This window comes from Phoenix dactylifera, chromosome 14 (genome assembly GCF_051530095.1).
Source record: "Phoenix dactylifera cultivar Ajwa chromosome 14, Ajwa_hap1_PhDact_Kaust_v1.1, whole genome shotgun sequence".
In the NCBI taxonomy this organism is placed as follows: Eukaryota; Viridiplantae; Streptophyta; class Magnoliopsida; order Arecales; family Arecaceae; genus Phoenix; species Phoenix dactylifera.
Window position 1 is genome coordinate 7,122,158 of NC_143203.1, and position 19,747 is coordinate 7,141,904.

The following is a 19,747-nucleotide window of genomic DNA, read 5'->3' on the forward strand; positions in this document are numbered from 1 at the left end:
GTGAGCCGTGGCTTTAATGGCTCCATCATATGAATGAAGAGTTCTGATATTTCCATCACATTTCCGCGAAATCTACTGCAACGAAATATACCTAAAAGTAGCATGCTCTGCTCCTCGCTGCTATTTTAGGCAGCTGGGACACAGAAGAAACATGTTCGCTCAGCTGCACAACTATGATAGGTAATCTTGAAGGCAAAGAGGCAAGAAGGAAAAAAAGGACATGTATAGATCATAACAAGCATTACAAATAAAAATATTATTGAAGTATAAAAATAAAAGAATTTATAAATGTGGTATAAAACTAGCAGCAAAAGTTTTTACAAGCAGCAAGGCTGCAACAGACTTGAAGAAACTCCATCCATCTTGTTCAACAGATATTAGCATCAAATCATGCCATGCTAAGTATAATGGTATAATTTGTTCATTCAATACAATTCGATGATCCAGCTGATAACCATCACAGGATGGACATGACTGATGTATCGAAGAAAATGTCTGGATAAAAAATGATAATGGTTAATGATAAAATTTTGACAATGATTTCATTACCGTTTTGTCTCTTACTGGTAACTGTGATCAATCATCAAAAGGTTAAACAAATGCCCCTTCTCTCAAAAATAGAAGGAAAAGCTGACAGCTGAAATTCTTTATGTACATTAGCATACAATATTGGCTGCAGCAGAGCCAGATTTCCCAAAATAAAGGAGTGGCAAATGCTATGCAAGCATAGCCGTGAAAGTATGTTTGAAGCTGCGGATAGATTATGACCTTTGAGTCAGATGCCACTCAGATCTGCCATGAAAAATTACTTGCTCCGCAGATGTTCTGCACCAGCTAGCCTGTTTCATAACCCAACACCTGCACCAACTAATGCAGCTGTCATCGAAGCTGATGCCTCTTCAAGTGTTCGTTGCTTCTTGACGGTATTAAAAGTCTCAATGACATCTCCAACCTCCCATTCATTGAAGCCACTCACACCAATACCACATTCTAGTCCAGCACCCACCTAGTGTAATGGAAAAAAATAGATAGCTGGGTAAAGATTGCTCGAAATAGACCCACAAGCTAATGTACAGAAATAACAGAAACAGCTCAGTAAAAATGCCTAATTTAAGACTATTTATTGAAGGATGTCACATGGAAATGTAACAATGCCTGCTGCTGAGAACAAAACAAATAAAGCCTCAGACTTGAGATATTGTTAATTTCCAAAGTATTTCTTGATCTCAGAACTGGTGCTCAAAGTTACTGCAGTATTTATATGCATATAGGAATTATATAACTATTATATGAAAATGCCATAGAAATTAATAAAACATTCGTGTAATCTAATGACCTGCACAAGATATAAGCAGGGTGTAGAACTAACAAAAAGTTTTTTCATTAATATTTGCATATATTAAGCAAATATGGTTGTTAATAATGTCATAATTTTGGTATTAATTTAGTAGTATTAATAAAAAGTTGTTTATTTAATACGGCTTAATAAGCTAACAAGCTTCTTATTAATGATATTATCTTGTTATATTTTGATAAAAAATCAGTATTAAATAAGAGCCTTCTTATTATCCAAAATAAAGGGCTGACTATCATTCAAAATAGAGTTCGAGTGTGCAATATTTTTTTAACTTTTTCAGATTGTTACTGAAATGTATTATAGTAGTGTAACAAATTATATTTAAAATATTACGTAGGTCTGTCACAACCATCATAGTGTTATTACAACATTGTAAAGATTGTTAGAAAAATATATTATTTTAAGAAATAAAGAACTGTATTAAATTAGAGCCCTATTTGTAGCTTATAAGTTGAGCTTCATTAAGTATTCTTATTGATTATTATCAGTATGCTAATACTCATTGCACATTAAGCCCATTGAGTATATCGAAAATCTATATCATAGTGTAGAGGTGACTATGATAATTTAATACGGTATTTTCTTTCAAATTAGTATCTTTTCTATCAATAATATTAAAACTAATATTATTAATATAGCTGAACATTAAGCTTTGATCTTGTTTCATGCTATTTATAATAACTTTTTGATATTAATATTGCGATATAAATAGTATATATATATATATTGATGTAGTAAAATAATATATTATTATAAAATAATAAGATTATGATCCAACCTATTACATCTAACGGATATTTAGATGCAATATAGTAGGGTCATTAGTGGTTCTACTTTCACTTTTAAGTAAGATTGTTATCATAAATTTGTAATAATTATAAATAAAATATTAATGTAATCTAATGACTTGTGCAGCATATGGGTAAGGTACGATACTGATGAACAATCTTTTTCATCAATATTAGCATATATTATGTAAATATGACTATTAATAATATCGTCAATTTATGTATTAATTTGGTAGTACTAATGAAAAGTTTCTTATTTAACATGATTTAATAAGCTAATAAACTTCTTATTGATCATATTATATTGTTATATTTTGATAAAAAAATGTATTAAATAAAATCCCTACTCATTATCTACAATAAATAGCTTTATTAATAACGTTATGTAGCAAATGGAGAACTCTGTGCAAGCAAAGCCTACATTTAAATAGTTTATATATTATATATTAGATGCGTGATTGGTAAACATGACGGTTGGCACTTGAGCCCTAAAGGCTTGCCCTTAAGGAGGTCCAAGGTTCAAATCCTAGGCCTTACTCAAAACGATAACTATAGTTCTTCAAGTTCTCTTGGAGTATGTATTTTTAGTACGTGCCTTGCCCAAGCCGACTATCCCTTGCAAGCTGTACACCATCACATAGTGACACCTGAAGTTTTGACATGTTATACCAAACAAGAAAACATAACCTCTGCTTGGCATATATACAGGTCCTAGAAGTTCATTATCTCTTTACCCTATTCTATCTCACCATTCGCCCTTACTATCCTCATCTAAGCCACCTAGCACATCCATCAATTCCCTCGATTTCCTCAAGCATGTAAAAACTGTTGAAATGGGACTGCAACAATGAGCTATATGTTCCACTACCTAGGCAGCCATTCTTTCAATTGATCTTATCCAACCATGCTAAACACATGCTAGAGACAACAAGTGAATTTCTATTACTTTCCATTCTACTCATGAGAACATTAGGCAAGGTGGCTGATTAGTTTGTCCCTTGTATACACCAAGGTTTGCAATGTCTTATGTTTTCGCATGGTTCAACACTAACAATAACAAAGGCATGCTCCTTGCCTCAATGCAACAAATATGAACATGAAGATCAAATTTCTCTCTCTCTCTCTCTCTCTATGTGTGTGTGCGCGCGCGCGCGCGTGCACGCCTAGCTGATTGTCAGTTTAACAAACTCTACCCCAACACTTGTTTGCATTCGGCTCTAATATGTCTTCAAATCACTTCTCTGCCAACAACTTCCATGAAGATCTCTTTTTGGTTTGTTCCTCAAACATCAATACAGACTGTAAATACCTAAAATTTGTATTCATTCAGAAGTTCTCATATTTTGACTGCCTTAAAAAGCTTATTATCAGTTCCAATGATATTCAAAAATCACACCACAACAAAGATGTACCTCCATTACATCCACCCTTCTCCTGACATACTTGAAATCACCTGAATCCCTCCCAAAACTTATACTCTCTCAGAAAAACTGGTAAATTGACAGCCATTGAAAAAAAAATCTAGCATGAGTTACAATGGTACTTGGTGATTTCTTAAACTTCAAAGGCATATTTCCACTCTATCCATTTTGCACTGATATTAAATAACAAAATGCATGATAGAACATAGGCAGCAATGGCAGCTGTTCAAAGAATCTTACCATCCTTTGATACTGCACCCTAAACTCCAAATATGATCCTAGTAAATTTTCCATACATGAGCTCCATATCATTTTGGCAAACTCTTAATACTCGATAAATATTTTGAATTGTCCCTGGTGTAACAAATTAGAACCTCACCCAAAAAACTAGCCAAAAGTTATTATTTAGATTCATTGGCCCTATCTAGGTACCCAAGATCTTCCTACTGCACAACCAATATGAGACTAAGCACACACCCACACGAGTCCTCACCTCCTCTCATTTAAGCACTGGAGTTCACTCTAGGCTAAGAGTCTAAATCCAACTAAATCTAATTACAAACACCACAATCGGCCCACAATCAGCCCAAAAAGGACTCATGTGTACCCTATAGTCACACATAGGTCATGGGCCAATTCCGCTTTAATACTATTTGTAACAATCCAGGAACTTACTCAAGAAGCTAAATAGAAGTTATTATACAGGGTTTTGGCCCTATATAAGTATCTAAGATCTTTCCAGGGTACAATCAATGTGGGATTAAACGCACACATGCACAAGTCCCCACGCTTGGTCTAATCCACCATTGAAACTTATGCCAACAATAAAGATATATGAATATTCTATTTCCTTTATGTGTGTTTCCAGTTTAAACCCATCTGTCAATTTACTCAAAGACCATCACTTGAATCTCATCAATTCGTCAGGAATATGATCACCTTTATATGAACAATTGGTTATTATTTAGGGTTTTGGCCCTGGTACAATCAATGAAGGATTAAATGCACACATGCACAAATCCTCACACTTGGGCTAATCCACCATTGAAACTTATGCCCACATTAAAGATATATGATTTTTCTATTTCATTTATGTGTGTTTATAGTTTAAACCCAGCTTTCAATTTACTCGAAGACCATCATCATCAATTTGTCAGAAATATGACCACCTTTATATAAACAATTGGTTTAACAATCATATTGTAAAAAGGCCTCTTAATTTTTAAATGTGCGTACAAAATCCATTTTGATTATGACTACTCCAACCGGAGAGAGAACAAGTCTCTTCCTTCAAGCTGCTCAATCGAATCTCTCACAAGAGCAAAATAAGTAGAGAAAACAAATTTCATAGGAACTTGAAAGTAGGGTTTTACCCTACTTACTTTCTTCAAAAACAATGTATAATACTATATAAGACCACTATTTATACTAGTGAGGTCAATTATTCCAAAATTAGGTTGAATTCCTTCCCTAGCTGAGGTCAAATTTTCTCACAATAAACAAGTATAAAAATTACTGAAATTGGTCAAAAGCTAGATCTTAAGTCCAACATTAACTTTGCCTTCTATTGCATTGCCCAATTGTTCATAGATTATGAGTTACACTCCGGTCAATGTCTACTATAAATAGTAGGTCAAGGTTGATTTAGCATCTTAGAGCCCTAAACAGTTCTGAATCAGGGTTATTTTGAGTTCCACGAGCTTATTGGCAAGGGTGGCAATCGGTTGGGCCGACAAGATAAGGGATGCAAGATAGATCAAAAATCTGTCAACCCGAGCCCGATTTGTTTATTAAATGGGTCAAGAATTCAGACCTGAGCCTGAACATTTTATTAAACAGATAACCTACAATGGGTTGAATCAATTTAAATGGGTTAAATAGGTAACATTGCCATCCCAACATACTCATCGGTTGTCATATCATATATCTTGAAAATTTACTCAACTTCAACAAAAAAAAAATAGCCGAAAATAGATAGATACCCATGGGAAAGTTGTGCCCTCCAGAAGTTTTATGCCGTGAACAACATGGAAACCAGAAGGAACCACTAAAGATTGATTACTCCATGGTTTTCCTACTATTTTTCTTGATGCATTAACATGCATTTTTCAAAATATCCATAATAGCTACATGAGCAAGTTTCTTGTTTCCGCAACTAAGGACTTCCTTTGATCATCATTTCCCGTTTCTCATTTTCATATTGTTTCTCACATTGCTTTTCCCTTTATGGCCACTATGAGAATAGTATACTGTAGAAATCATGGATAATGTAGCTTACTATCACCTCAGATATTCTGTCTAGGACACAGGTAAATTCCCAATGACAGCTCTATATCATCACCTAGCCCTGCAATATTCGAAGCTTATAAATTGACTGATGGCAAGAGATTTCCTACTTGTCCAGGAAACACATCACACAACAATAAAACTTTTAAGTGTAATAAAACATATCTAACTGTGATAGTTTTACGAAAGGGTTCTTAAATTATGATTCATTCAACTAGCAAGAACTTTATGACTAGAAGAGCATGTTAAAGGATCTCTGGTCTACATGTCCAACTCATGCCACCTAATGATGAGAGGATAACGATTTTATACTAACAAAGCCACAAGTGATAATTAATGAAAATAATTCGGAGAGCACGAATATTGTATCTTCAGCTTCTCAAGGACCTTTCTAGACTATCTTGTTTTCTATATTAATGCTTTGCAACTTTACTCATCCAAGTACTATATATCAAATGATTCATGCTCGGGTCAAGATTTGGTCTGCAAATGAAACAACATTATAAGAAATCTTGTTGCATTCATGTTAAATGTTTTTTTCTTTTTCTAAATAAAGCACAGAAAATAACAAATCTCAAGATGGTCAATTTGGAAACTGAATAAACTTCAGATTAGGGGTTCAATAATGGCTATCCTTTGTCAAGAAGGCAACTTTTGGCACTCAGATATTGTGCTACCTATCCCGATCGACATAGCCTTAGCCAGGATAAAGGCTATTTCCTAGATATCATGGAAAAAAAAGGTACTAACAGGTTGTACCAAGCTTTTTCCACCTACTTATTAGTGATCTCCCTACACTAATGCAAAGTAATCTTGTTATCAAGGGCAAATATCTTTTCACCAAAACAAAATAACACTATCACCATTAGAGGGTAAGACCATGGTATGCCAGCACTGCAACCAAATTCATACTTCATTGTATCCCGTGATATTCCTAGAACAACAAAATTCTCTTTGGATTCCTAGGATAGCTATAGTTTTCCAATTTCTTTTATTCAACAACAAATTGAGCCTGAATAAATTAAATTTCTTCAAAAAAATATCGGTAATCACCATTTCAAATTCAAAAGACCGCCTTACTATGTTTTTTCTTCCCCTAAATCACAAACTATACAGCAACCAAATGATTGTCACCAACTTATAATATATCAGCTCGTTGTTGATAAAGAGATTATAATTCTATAAGTTATAAATGTTATAGGTACTTCAATAATCATTGAAAGCATGATTTCATTTAAGAACTTTTTAAGATAAACCAATTATACCTCAAGATGTGATCCATATATGAGATTTAAAAACATACCTCCTTTACCTCCTCTTTCACTCGTCTCAGAGAATCAATATTTCCAGAGTGAACTGTCTTCCCATTTCGAACAATCCGAACACCACAATCTTTCACCACTTTCCCTTTGGTGACCATGCATCCGGCCACACGTCCACTGCCACTGCTAAATGTAGCTCGAACATCTGCTGACCCTATAGGAACTCGTTCCTACAATATATATTCAAAGTGAACAACATTAATGCCCATTTATATAGCATCAGAGAGGAAGTCCAATTCACCAATTATAGCATCAGTTCTACCTCGACAGGCTCTAAAAGTCCTTCCATTGCATTTCGCATGTCATCAATAAAATCATAGATGACCCTATAAAGACGAATTTCAACATTCTTTTTCTCTGCATAGCTCTTAACTGAACCCGGTGCTTTCACATTGAAACCAAATATAATGGCCTTAGTGGCAACAGCCAGATCAATGTCACTGGTACTCACACCACCTGGCGCTTGGAGGAGGAACTTCAGAGTAACATTATCCTGTGGGAGCACTTGAAGGGCATGTCTGATGGCTTCAATTGAACCCTATGATTGATGAAAGTGCTATCAAGTCAATTGGAAATGTGATGATAACATGAATGCTGAACCATATGTCAATTTTGCTTTAAATACATGGACAATGAAGAAATATATTAGAGTAAATTACAAAAAATCCCCGAGGTTTACGTTTATTATAATTAACCCCAATAATTTGTAAAACCTACACTTACGTCCAGTTAAATTAACGGCGTTAGTGAATCCATTTATCTCATATAAAAAGTCAAAATTTTTCTTGAGTGAGGAGGAGGATACATACTTTTTCTTAGATTATTGGATAGTTGTTATGTCATGTAACGTTATTTTGGTCATTTTAATTTTTTTCCTAATGTGCCATTTGGATCCCATTTAAGGTTATCAGTTCAACTAACATTCTGTTAAGTTATGGGTTAAAGTGTTGAATAAAAATAAATCTCAAAGGATAAGTATAGGTTTTTCATACTATTAGATGCAGGGTCTACTGAACCGACCTGTACCGGTCGGTTCAGCCCGAACCGGACCGGTACCGACTGGCACCGGTCCGGTTCCGAGGTATAAAACGGTTCCGACCCAATATGGGTCGGAACCGTTCGGTTCGTTGCTCGAACCGGTGCGAACCGAGCCGGTTCGCACCGGTACATGCTCGAACCGGTGGGAACCACTCGGTTCGCACCGGTATGAGCTTGAACCGGTGCGAACCGAGCCGGTTCGCACCAGTTCGGTGCTAGAAAGAAGTGCCAGCGCTGTGGCACTTTGAAAGTGCCACAGCGCTGGCCAGAGGCACTTTGAAAGTGCCACAGTTTGGCACTTTCAAAAGTGCCGCTCAGTGCGGCACTTCGAACGAAAGTGCCGCTCAGTGCGGCACTTCGAACGAAAGTGCCGCTCTGTGCGGCACTTCGAACGAAAGTGCCGCTCTGTGCGGCACTTCGAACGAAAGTGCCGATGCGGCACTTCGAAAGTGCCGATGCGGCACTTCGAAAGTGCCGATGCAGCACTTCGTGCGGCACTTCGAAAGTGTCGCGCTGTGGCTCACAGTGGCACTTTTCAAAGTGCCACAGTGCCTCAACGGTTGGCTATAAAAGCCGACCGAATGCTGAAGCCAAATCCATCAGCTTAGGTGAAGGAAAGGCAGAGAGAAAAGAGGAGGAAAATAAGAGAGGCATGAAAAAAAATTAGAAAGGTCGGAGAGCGTCGTTTTTCTTGAAGAAAAATCCAGCAAAAACTAAATAAGGTAAAATTTCTTTCCCCTACATTGTTTTTTTAATATTTCATTTAAATTGCTTAAAAAAATTAAGTCAAAAATTGCCAAAAAATAGGAAATGATTCAATGATTCCATTTCGTCTTGAATTTTTTATATGTTGTCGATATATGGACGATGTTAATGGTGACATTAACTTTTGTTTTTACAGAATTTATATAATTTAAAATTTAATTAAAAAATTTAAACATTAATTTTTAATTACAAAAAAATAGAAATTGAAAAAAATTAATGTGGTTGTAGGAATGGAGCCGTCAAGGAGAGGGCAACCCCAAGAGCGTAATATTGGCTGGGAGCATGGGAAGATGCTCGGTGAACGGCACCAGTTTCAGTGCAATTATTACCACAAGTGCTTCAAAGGAGGAGGGGTAACCAGATTAAAGCAGCACTTAGCCGGTAATTCTCGTGAGATATCTGCATGCTCGGAGTGCCCACCGAGCACCCGTCAGCTGATAAGAAAAAATCTCGCTGAGATCAAAGCATCCAAGGAGAGGGCTGCCAAGCAGAAAGCGGAGGTGGAACGCCAAGCTGCAGAAGCACCTTTCTATCACTTGATGGAGTCACAGGAGGTCGAGGGTCCAGATGAGGAGGAGGCACAGATCCAGGCTGCCATGCGGGCGAGTCTGGATGATCGGTGGCAGCAGGAGGAGGTGGCGAGGCATCGGGCTCGATTTGGGCCCTCGTTTTTCGAGTCGGGCGCCGGTTCTGGTGGAAGCAGACAAGATCTAGAGTTTCAAAGGACAACCTCAGTCAGGGAGGGCGAGGGCAAAGGACGTAGCCGGATTGCATCTATCCTGGGTGGTTTTGGTGGCCGAAAGAAGTCTTCCGGAGGGATTCCACCAGGTGCGTCAATCCATGATGTAGATCCGCATGCCTTCCCCAGGAGAGATTCGAAGCAGCAAAGGGTAGACACAATGTGGAAGAAGGAGAAGAAGAAGGATATGTGGCGAGCTATTGGATCCTGGTTCCACTTCAGCCACATTCCAGCGAATGCTGCAGACAATACATACTACAAGTCTGCCATTTCTGCCATACAGTCTGCCGGTCCCGGTGTCGATCCTCCAGGCCCGAGGGACATCTACGGTGAGCTTCTTGACAACAATAAGGAGGAGCTAGAGAATTGGATTGGCTTATATAAGAGCAAGTGGCCCACATATGGGCTCACTCTAATGTGTGATGGTTGGACCGGTCCGACAAAGCGGGCCATTATCAACTTTCTAACATACTGTGATACGAAGACCTTCTTCCACAAGTCAGTTGATGCTTCGGATAAGGTGCACAACGCCTCATACATCCTCAGACTTATAGAGGAGGTGATTGATCAGATTGGAGAGGAGAATATCGTGCAGGTCGTCACTGATAACGGGCCGCAATATAAGTTGGCCGGGCAGGTCTTGATGGAGCGGCGACTACAAATTTTCTGGACCCCATGTGCTGCACATTGCATCGACCTCATCCTGATGGACATTGGAAAGATCCGTAGGGTGCAACATACGGTGGAGATAGCCCAACGCATCACCAGTATATTTATAGCCATACTTGGGTTCTTTCATTAATGAGAAAGTATGCAGGGGAAGAAATTCTTAGACCAGGAGTCACACGGTTTGCTACGAATTACATTGCACTTGATAGCCTTATCGAGAAGAAAGGAGCCCTACGTCAAATGTTTGTCAGTCCCGAGTGGCAGGAAAGTAGATATACCCAGGCCGGCACTGAAGGAAGCAGAATGGAAGACTTGGTAAACAGGCAGTCATTCTGGCAGCGGGCCAATGCGATAGTCAAGGCTATCAAACCATTATATCAAGTGCTGCGGACCGTAGATAGCGAGAGGTACCCCCTGATGGGCTTTTTTATCACATGATGGAGAAGGCAAAGGCTCAGATCATGGAGGCAGATGTAGCCCATGCCCAGGAGTACATCGACATCATTGAGCAGCGGTGGGGAGCCCAAATGGGTAGGAAATTGCATCTAGCAGGTAAGCGATAATATTGATAATTATACTGATTGATATATTTGTATAATTATACTAAGATGGTGTCATCTATGTGCAGCATACTATCTGAATCCTCGGTTTCAATACGAGAGTGGAATTGGTATGGATGATGAACTTCTTCATGCTCTGCGTAATGATATTTATAAGATGGAGCCTGATCCAGAAGTCGCCGCGTCATGTATAGAAGAGGTAACTATGATTTAGTAACATATGTAAATATATCAGATCTTATATTATTGACATACTACAACAAGCTTCTTTTCACAGACCAAATTATTTAGAGAGGGCAGCCATAGCTTTGGACAGCGACCAGCTGTCGTGAGCAAAACAACTATGAATTCAGGTACAATACAAATCTGCAAGACACCTCTGCATCTGAATTATCTTCAACTATGAGGCCATCATATATATAAAATGTAATTATCTTCAATATTTTTGCAGCTGAATGGTGGATTCATTTTGGCGGATCCGCAAAAAATCTTAAGCGGATAGCTATCCGGATCCTCTCCCAAACGGTCTCTTCGAGTGGCTGTGAGCGCAACTGGTCTACCTTCGGCCTCATCCACAGCAAACAGAGGAACCGTTTGACACAAAAGCGCCTCAACGACCTAGTTTATGTGCACTACAATCTGCGGTTGAGGCTAAAATGCATTCAGGAGGAAGTGGAGCTCAAGTATGCAAATCCCATCTATAGAACTTTTACAGATAATGATGATAATCCTATGCTCGACTGGCTTGCGGCCCAGCAGCACGAGCCCGAGCTTGATGAGCCAGGATCGCCTCGACGACCAGCCAGCATCATAGCCACCGAGGCTATGGTCGATCCACAGCAATGGGCTGAGCGCAACATTCCACGCACTCCTACAGCTGATATGACATGGCTAGAGGGGAGCAGTCACCGCATGACCGGTACGATGCTCCCGTTCAGAGAGATGATCCTCTCATGCGAGGACGAGGACGCTCTAGTACCCAGTCGACTCGATCAGGAGGGCGTCAATCCCAGCAAAGAAGAAAAAAAAAGGAAAGGGCCCCAATGGAGAGTGTTGAGGAGGAGACTTGGACGATGAAGGTTCTGGTGGTGATGGATATACTAGCCATGAAGGAAATAGAGGACAGTATGGTACTACTTATGAGACACAGCCGGAGGGAGGTTTTCGATATACCGGTGAGTCTCAGTTTACGCATGCTATACAAGATACGGACCACGGTAGGCCGTCTGATATAGGCCGGTCGGATACCATTGCATATCGAAGAAGAGCTCCTCGAGGTCGTTCAAGAGGCCAGGATGCAGCTGCAGATGACCTCCCATGTGGAGTCGGATCCATTGATGTATCAAGTTCCGAGTCTTCCTATTATCCGCGGCCTCAGCCAGCCTATGGATATGGTGCATCGGAGTCATCTTCCGGTGGCTACTACCCTGCGCAGCCCGGAGGGTCTTACGGATCGGATTTTGGTGCCGGCATATTCGGATGGGCCCCTTATCAAGACACCTCTCAGAGCCAGAGCTTCAGCGAGAGATCCGAGAGTTCTTATGACCCGACGCGCATTCCTCGAGGATTGAGCATACAAGACTACAATACCGCTTGGTTAGAGGGATGGGTTGATCTGCCTCCATATTATGCTGATGATCCAGATATTGACGAGAAGCATCGCCACTTGACCCGATTTTAGATATCCGAGAGTGTTTTAAATGTATGTAATTGATTGTATCTTAATTTGAAAATATTTTATGTTCTTCATCTCATTATTTGAATTATTTGGAAGTAATAAGTTACATCATCTAGTTTTAACCTTAAACCTAAACATAAAAACATCAAAAAAAATATCCAAAAGTGAAAGAACTCCAAAAAAAAAAAAAACACGACGATGGGATCGAAACCAGGCCGAATGTGCCCTATCAGTACGGTATCGGTTCGGCTCGGTTCGGCACCGGTACCGTACCGTTACCGAAGCCGACCGGTACGTCGGTACCATCGGTACCACGAACCTTGATTAGATGTAAGTGTAATTTAACCCTAATCTCTGAGAGGTTTTTATTTTTTACTCAATATATTATGATGAATAAGCACTGTAAGGCATGATGCATGTTCGCATAGCATACCTGAACATCAACTTTCAGAATAATATTTAGCTGATGCATATCTAGTCCAGACTGTTTTCCAGCTGAAACCGCAGAAGCAATCGAAGAGAGAGTGACCTTTCCCTCCCCGGCCTTTGCAGATATTCGTGCAACCCTTAATGATTCTGCACATGCATTTGCCCTTTCACGTGCAATATCAAGGGAGTCAACAACCTCAAATTCATCACCAGCAATAGGAACACTGCACAGGCCAATTACCTGCAGAATAAAATAGGAACCAAAAAAATAGAAAATAATGTTAGAGCAATTGAGAACAGCAAACAAGATAATTATAAAATTGGAAGTGTTAAGGGAAAAACTCTTGAGAAAAAATAAAGCACAAATCACATAATCCAAATCATTTTAGCACTTTTTTTTTGGATCATCAATCTTTCCATCACCCGAAGAATATTTGAAAGCTCACTCACCAAAAAGGTCCCATCTTTTTAATCATCTACTTATCCAAGTCGCATGTTTTACAATAACTAATCTCTGGCAGATCCATCACCTGAAGAATATTTGAAAACTCATCCATCAAGAAGGTCCCATCTGTTTAATCACCTACTTAATCTTACAGAGTAATATGTTTTATAATAACTGATCTCTGGAGTGCATACTATCACTATTTGTGGAAGAAAAATTTGTTGATACAAGTCATTTGCAGGGGAAGACTTTTCTTTTCTCCAAAGCCGATAGTTTGATAAAACAAATAACTACCTGTGTACCTTCAGGATTTAGCTTCTGGTTTTCTGAGTAAGACTAATTTACTCAATCAACATTCTTGAAGATTCATTTGATGATGAAGAATCAAGAGGGAAATACATGTTCATTTGGTGTCTCTTAGGTTGTGGATGACACAGTTAGCTGATAGCGAAAAACCAAGACTCCCAAGACCAAAAAAAAAGTGGGAGACTCAAGCGCGAAACCAGTGCAACCTATGCCCCATGAAATCCTCAAATCATCAGTCTTGCCATGAATAGTTCTGCTTTACAAAAATGCAAGCTTATTGAAAGATTCAATTGTAATAATCCATAAGTTTGGACAATTGGTCTTTGACAATGAAAACTATACAAGGCCAAACGATAATGAGTGATGATGCTAACAATAATGTACCACATAGGCATGAGAAATCTGCAAGGTTGGAAACTTCTATTATATAAATGATACATCATCACCTAACATCTACCGATTTTAGAAAATAATGACAATCAAGATCTAGAATTTATTTTTTTAATTCTTCTATTCTTGGGTTATTTTAAAGGTTTATTATGTGCAAAACTTCTTATCCATGTCAAATTTAAACACTAGTAACTGTATCGGCATAACATTAGTATGCAAAACATCACAAATTCTGATGAAAGAAAAATACTCTGCCAGTTATTTACCAGCAATTAATGCTCTGCTAAACCCAGAGATGAAAGAATCTTCTTTAATTTGTTTGTCCCTTCTAGTGAGGCAGCGCAGAGTATCTTAACCATTCAATTTACTAAAAGTATAACTGAATTCCTCAGTGGAATTAATCCATAATTTTAAATTGAATAATAGTTTTACATGAAGGCTTTAATGCCTGGAAATCATAAGCAAGGGACTGCCAAGCCTTACAGTGACCTTGACTGAAAAGGGGGAATATATTATAAATTATATTTAAATAGTTCGCTAATCATTGGACTGATTTCACTTTGACACATAACATGTGTAAGTAACCTACCAATCTCTCATGAAAATAGCATAAAAGCAGCATGCCATACTATAATGTTGTGCCAAACAGGCTTTTGTCAAAACAAGGCTACACATACGTCCTCTATATGCAATGCATTCTCCAGTTACATGTGCCCAAGAGAAGAAGACTTTTAGGATGCAAGAATCAAACCAAAACTAGTTCCCTCATGTTCATAAAGGTGATCAAACCAGACAACAATGGGATTTTCCACTTTTAAAGATTTTAAAAATCAATTGATGATGATCAAAAAGAAGCACACAAACGGTAGACTTGAGAAGAGAATAAATAAACCTGCACAGCCATAGATGGTCCAGCTTGGTCAACACGGCCTCCTCTATCATCAAACATAGCACGAACCTGCTCGTTTGAAAGAATTTGTTCATGGGCTGTCAGGCCTATCAGTCAAAACAGAAACAAGACCTACACATACTGCAGAATTTTGAAATTTTGTGGAATGTAAAACTGCCAATAAGTCACCATTTGCTTTTCTCTAAGAAGATGCAAAGCCAGTGTTCATTCAGAAAGCTAACCTTTCCAAAGGCTTCACCACACACAACAACATCACCCTTTTTAAGGGTTCCATTCTGCACAATCAATGTGGCAGTGGATCCCTTTGTTTTATCAAGACCTGCCTCAAGGACAGTGCCCTTTGCATTTCGATGAGGATTCGCCTTCAATTCTTGCAGCTTTACAATAAAGAAAAATGAATAAGGTCACATGTTCATGAAGAAAGTCAAATTGTTAGAAGAAGCAAATAAACAGAAATCAAGATAAATTCACATACCTCAGCAACAAGCATGACAGTTTCCAATAGTTCATCGATATTGTCTCCTTTAAGAGCACTTATCTGATTTAGGTAATAACTAAATATCAACTCTCGCTAGTTTTTCAAGCAGCACAGAAAGACGAGATAATATTTATAGGTCATCGTGGGGGAAGCAACCTGAACCATTGGGATGTCACCACCCCACACTTCTGGCATAAGGCCAATGGAAGAAAGTTCTTGCATAACACATTCTGGATTAGCTCCATCCTTATCTATCTGGGTACGACAACTACCAGATGTGAGAAAAAATTTTGCGAAGACATAATACTGAACATGAAAATAATCCTAGAGATTAATTATCATACCTTATTTATGGCTATTATAATAGGCACACCAGCTGCCTTGGCATGAGCTATTGCCTCATTTGTTTGGGGGCGCACTCCATCATCAGCAGCCACCACAATGATGGTAATGTCAGTCACCCTTGCTCCGCGTGCCCTCATAGCACCAAAGGCCTGTAAAAATCCAGATTTTTAACAATAAATCATATGTTGATGAAGATGTATTGATGATGAAGCTTAACATTTTAAGTTACATACTTCTACTTCACAAAGTGTTGAAAACCAAAGCAATCTAAAATTTATATGTAGAAAGATAATATGGGCCAAAACTAAAATAGGTCGGCATAGCAACTGAAATCACACATACCTCATGCCCTGGAGTATCAAGAAAGACACAGGGCTGAGGCTTTCCATCAACCGGGACGAGAACTTTGTATGCTTCAATACCTTGGGTTATTCCACCTGCTTCAGAGGCTACCACCTGTAAATACCAATGGTCAGACCTTATCATTTCAACAAAGCCATAGAAACAGAAACATGGAAATGATGCACACATTTTAAGCTTTGCAATATATGCATGGGAAACTACATGTAAACTAATAGAAACATGCTACCGAGTAAAGATTATGGAATTACCTTGCTCTTATGAATATAGTCCAACAGTGTTGTCTGCCAATGCAAAGTACAAGAAACAAAAGTTATAATGAAGGTAGATACTGAGACTTAACACTGCCCTAAATAAAAGCAAGTAAAAGACACCAATAGTGCTCAGAAGATAATACCTTTCCATGATCGACATGACCCATTATTGTAATAACTGGAGGCCTATCTTCCAACATGTCCAAATCCTCCTCATCTAGCATTTCTTTTTTCTTTGCCATCTCTTCCACTCTTACCGGATCTATTTCTATTACCTCCACATCATATTCCTTGCATATCATCTTGACCATGTCTTTATCCAGAGTATGCACTGTATCGGGCTTTACTCCTCTGGAGTATAAATACCCAAGGATATCTGCTTCACTGACTGCTAAGTTATAAGCCAGGTCCTCAGTCAACATGCCCTCTTCACCCACCTCAAGGATCTCTACTTTAACAGGTGCTGCAGCTTTAGCTGCCTCAAGTCTTGCAGCCTTCCGACTTGCCTTACGCCATTTCCTACCTTTCCTCACCTCTGTTACACCAGCAATAGGCAGATCAAGTTCTGAAGCATCCTCATCAGGTATCTCACCATCATCCACCAGGCGCCTACGCAAACCCCCAGCTGCACTTGATTTCTTGCGGCGCTCTTCTTTGGCCTTTGATGGAGGAGGTCCTTTCACTGGTTTTGTCGGGGCTAATAATGCTTCTGCTGGAATGGGATCAACAACTGGCTTCTTGGAAGAAAACTTATCTATGAGAATTGGTTTCCGGTCTTTCATGTTAGCAGGTTTCTTTACTTCAGAGGACACAGGAGGTGTAGGTGGAACAACAGCAGGCTTTGCTTGTAGCTTTGGAACAGCTTGGGATGGTGAAGACACTTGAGGTCGCAAAGGTGCAGCTGGAAGAGCTTCTGATTTCTTCGCCTCTGTCACTGGAGAAGGACCTTTCTCTTTTCCTTTCTCTTTTTCAACCCTCAGAAGTTCTTGAACCTTCGGCACATCTGCCACAGGGTTCCCCTTTCGCCACACCCTCTTTAACGTCTTTGACTTCCTCGTCTGTGCAGTTGTGTTCACTGGTCTACTAGGTCTAGAGCTACCATTAGACTTATCATTGTCCCTAATCTCTTTCCCAACCAATCTGCCTGGCTTCACTGTCTCAAGTTTTTGTGCCTTCTCCAAGACCTCCCCAAGTGACTCTATCACTTTCCCTCTGTCTTTCTCTGTGATCCCTGGTCTCTTATCGCGAACAACTTGGTCTGGAGACCACAATGCTGAATTCACAGGATCAGCAGGCCCATTCGCCCGGGCCTTCAATGCAGGCTTGGGAGAAGGCTTAAGGACAATATCCGCATCATCTTCTCTGCTACCACTACTACCCCTAAAAGTGGATTCTGGAGCAAAGGGAATTCCCTTCTCGATCAAGTCGGTGGTGACCAGACACCTACAGACTCGGCCAGGCGCACGAGACCATCGCGGTGCATCGCCAACACAACCGAAACTAACCCTAGAAATGACGTGAATTCTCTGAACGGACACAGGCAGGGGAGAGACCTCGAAGACGGCTAATGGTTTGGGCCTCACGCTTCCCAGAGTAGCAAAGGAAGAAGGAGAAGCCATTGCTTCAATCTTGAAGCCACATACAAAAAAACTAAAGAGCTCAGGGATATAGACCCCTTGAAATTCGCATAAAATCGACTCTTTTTTCAACGCAGTCCGATCCCGGATTGCAGAAAAAACATACCCAAATTAGATATCTGACTAAAAGAACAGTTTTTTCGACAACTTGCGATCGACAGGGAGGGGTTTAGAACCCTTCCAAACCCTAATTCAATGACCCGAGAGGAAACGAAGCCCTAAATTTGATCTACTTCAACTGAGAATTGGCGACTAATAAGAGCAGCAAACGAGAGAGCATACCTTCGAACCAGAGGGAAGCGAGAGAACGTGGGAGAGGGGAGTGACGTGGGATTTGCTTTTTTTTTTTTCTTAAAAGAAGAAAAAAACTTCTGCCTTGGTAGTATCCTCCGTGGTCGAATTTGGCCTAAACAGATTTGGATCGTAAATAGGTTGATCCGTTTAACCTATTTATTAATTGGGTTGGATACAAATTTTAGATGTCTAACTGTTTAACCCGTTTAATATATGGTCGGGTTGAATCAAATAACTTGTGACCGTTTACCCATTAAACAAACCAAACCCTAAGTTCGCATGGCCAAAGACTCCTCCCTGATGAGGCCGAAGCCAAGGAAGACCTCCAGGCCCAAGGCGGCGGCCCCTAAGCGCCCCCCTCAGCGAGGCCTCGGCGTAGCCCAGCTCGAGCGCCTTCGCCTCCAGGAATGCTGGAAGAAGATCACTGAGATCGACCCCACCCGCGTGGTCCATCCCTTCCCGGGCCAGCTTCTTGTCTACGATTACCTCGCTGCCGTCACCCCTCTCGCCGCCTATGGCATCCCGGTCCCCCCTCCCGCCCCTGTCGTCGTCGTCCCTCTCGCCGCCTACGGCGCCTCAGTCCCCCCTCTCGCCCCTGCCGCCGTCGCCGCCTATGGCGCCGGTTGGGGGCGCCAGGGATGTACTATATCCTGCGGTGCCGGCTAGCGAGCCTAGGGTTGGAGGGTTACGGCGGCGGCGGCGGCCTAGGGCTAGGGGGTTAGATCAGTACCGGATGGGGATAGGGAGCGGGGAGGGCCGGTTCCAAACTTCCAGATCGGGAGTTCGTTTCCAGAGCCCTTTTCAAACCAAAAGAAAGGGTGAGTTCGTTTCCAGATCGGGAGTTCGGATGCAGTGCTTCTCCAATCAGTGTGAGTTCTGTGCCCGGGTGAGCACTCTTCTCCTTGTTCTCAACTCCAATCTAAATTAGGGTTTTCATCTTTCTCTACCTTTCTTGACGTATTAAAGACCTATTTATTAAATAGGTTAAACGGGTCGAGTCGGGTTATCTATTTAATAAATAGGTCGGGTTCAGGTTATAATTCCTAACCTGTTTAATAAACAGGTCGGATTCAGGTTTATGATTTTCTAACCCAACTTGCATTTGACGCGACCTGTTTATGTCCTACCCGACCCGATTGCCACCTTTAGCGGTTTCTCTCCTTGTCAATTTGTATGTGATAAGGTTTTTGATAACAGGAGGGCCAAGGGCGTTTGTATGGGGTGATCGTCCCAGGATTAAAGGTGATGTGGGTGGAGATGATGAGATCATCGCGTT

The 19,747-nt window shown here is 40.1% G+C and overlaps 1 protein-coding gene and 1 pseudogene across 2 annotated transcripts; one reads left to right on the forward strand and one right to left on the reverse strand.

Moving 5' to 3' along the window:
• Window positions 1-516: 516 nt before the first annotated feature.
• Window positions 517-18,504, reverse strand: LOC103696002 (translation initiation factor IF-2, chloroplastic-like). Of its 2 annotated transcripts, XM_089927161.1 has the most exons (13): window positions 18,460-18,504; window positions 16,684-18,168; window positions 16,538-16,570; window positions 16,269-16,382; window positions 15,926-16,075; window positions 15,738-15,836; window positions 15,579-15,641; window positions 15,325-15,480; window positions 15,086-15,151; window positions 13,057-13,293; window positions 7,437-7,712; window positions 7,156-7,344; window positions 517-1,006 (listed from the first exon to the last, which is right to left on the reverse strand). In XM_089927161.1, exons 2-13 carry the CDS (start codon window positions 18,157-18,159, stop codon window positions 845-847), a joined length of 3,021 nt encoding a protein of 1,006 aa, XP_089783287.1. In that variant the 5' UTR covers window positions 18,160-18,168; window positions 18,460-18,504; the 3' UTR covers window positions 517-844. The 2 variants fall into 2 exon arrangements, with proteins under 2 accessions (XP_089783287.1, XP_089783286.1); XM_089927160.1 differs by lacking the exons at window positions 7,156-7,344; window positions 7,437-7,712; window positions 18,460-18,504 and having other exon boundaries at window positions 16,684-18,440.
• LOC148700010 (uncharacterized) lies at window positions 9,062-12,140 on the forward strand (annotated as a pseudogene).
• Window positions 18,505-19,747: the final 1,243 nt, after the last annotated feature.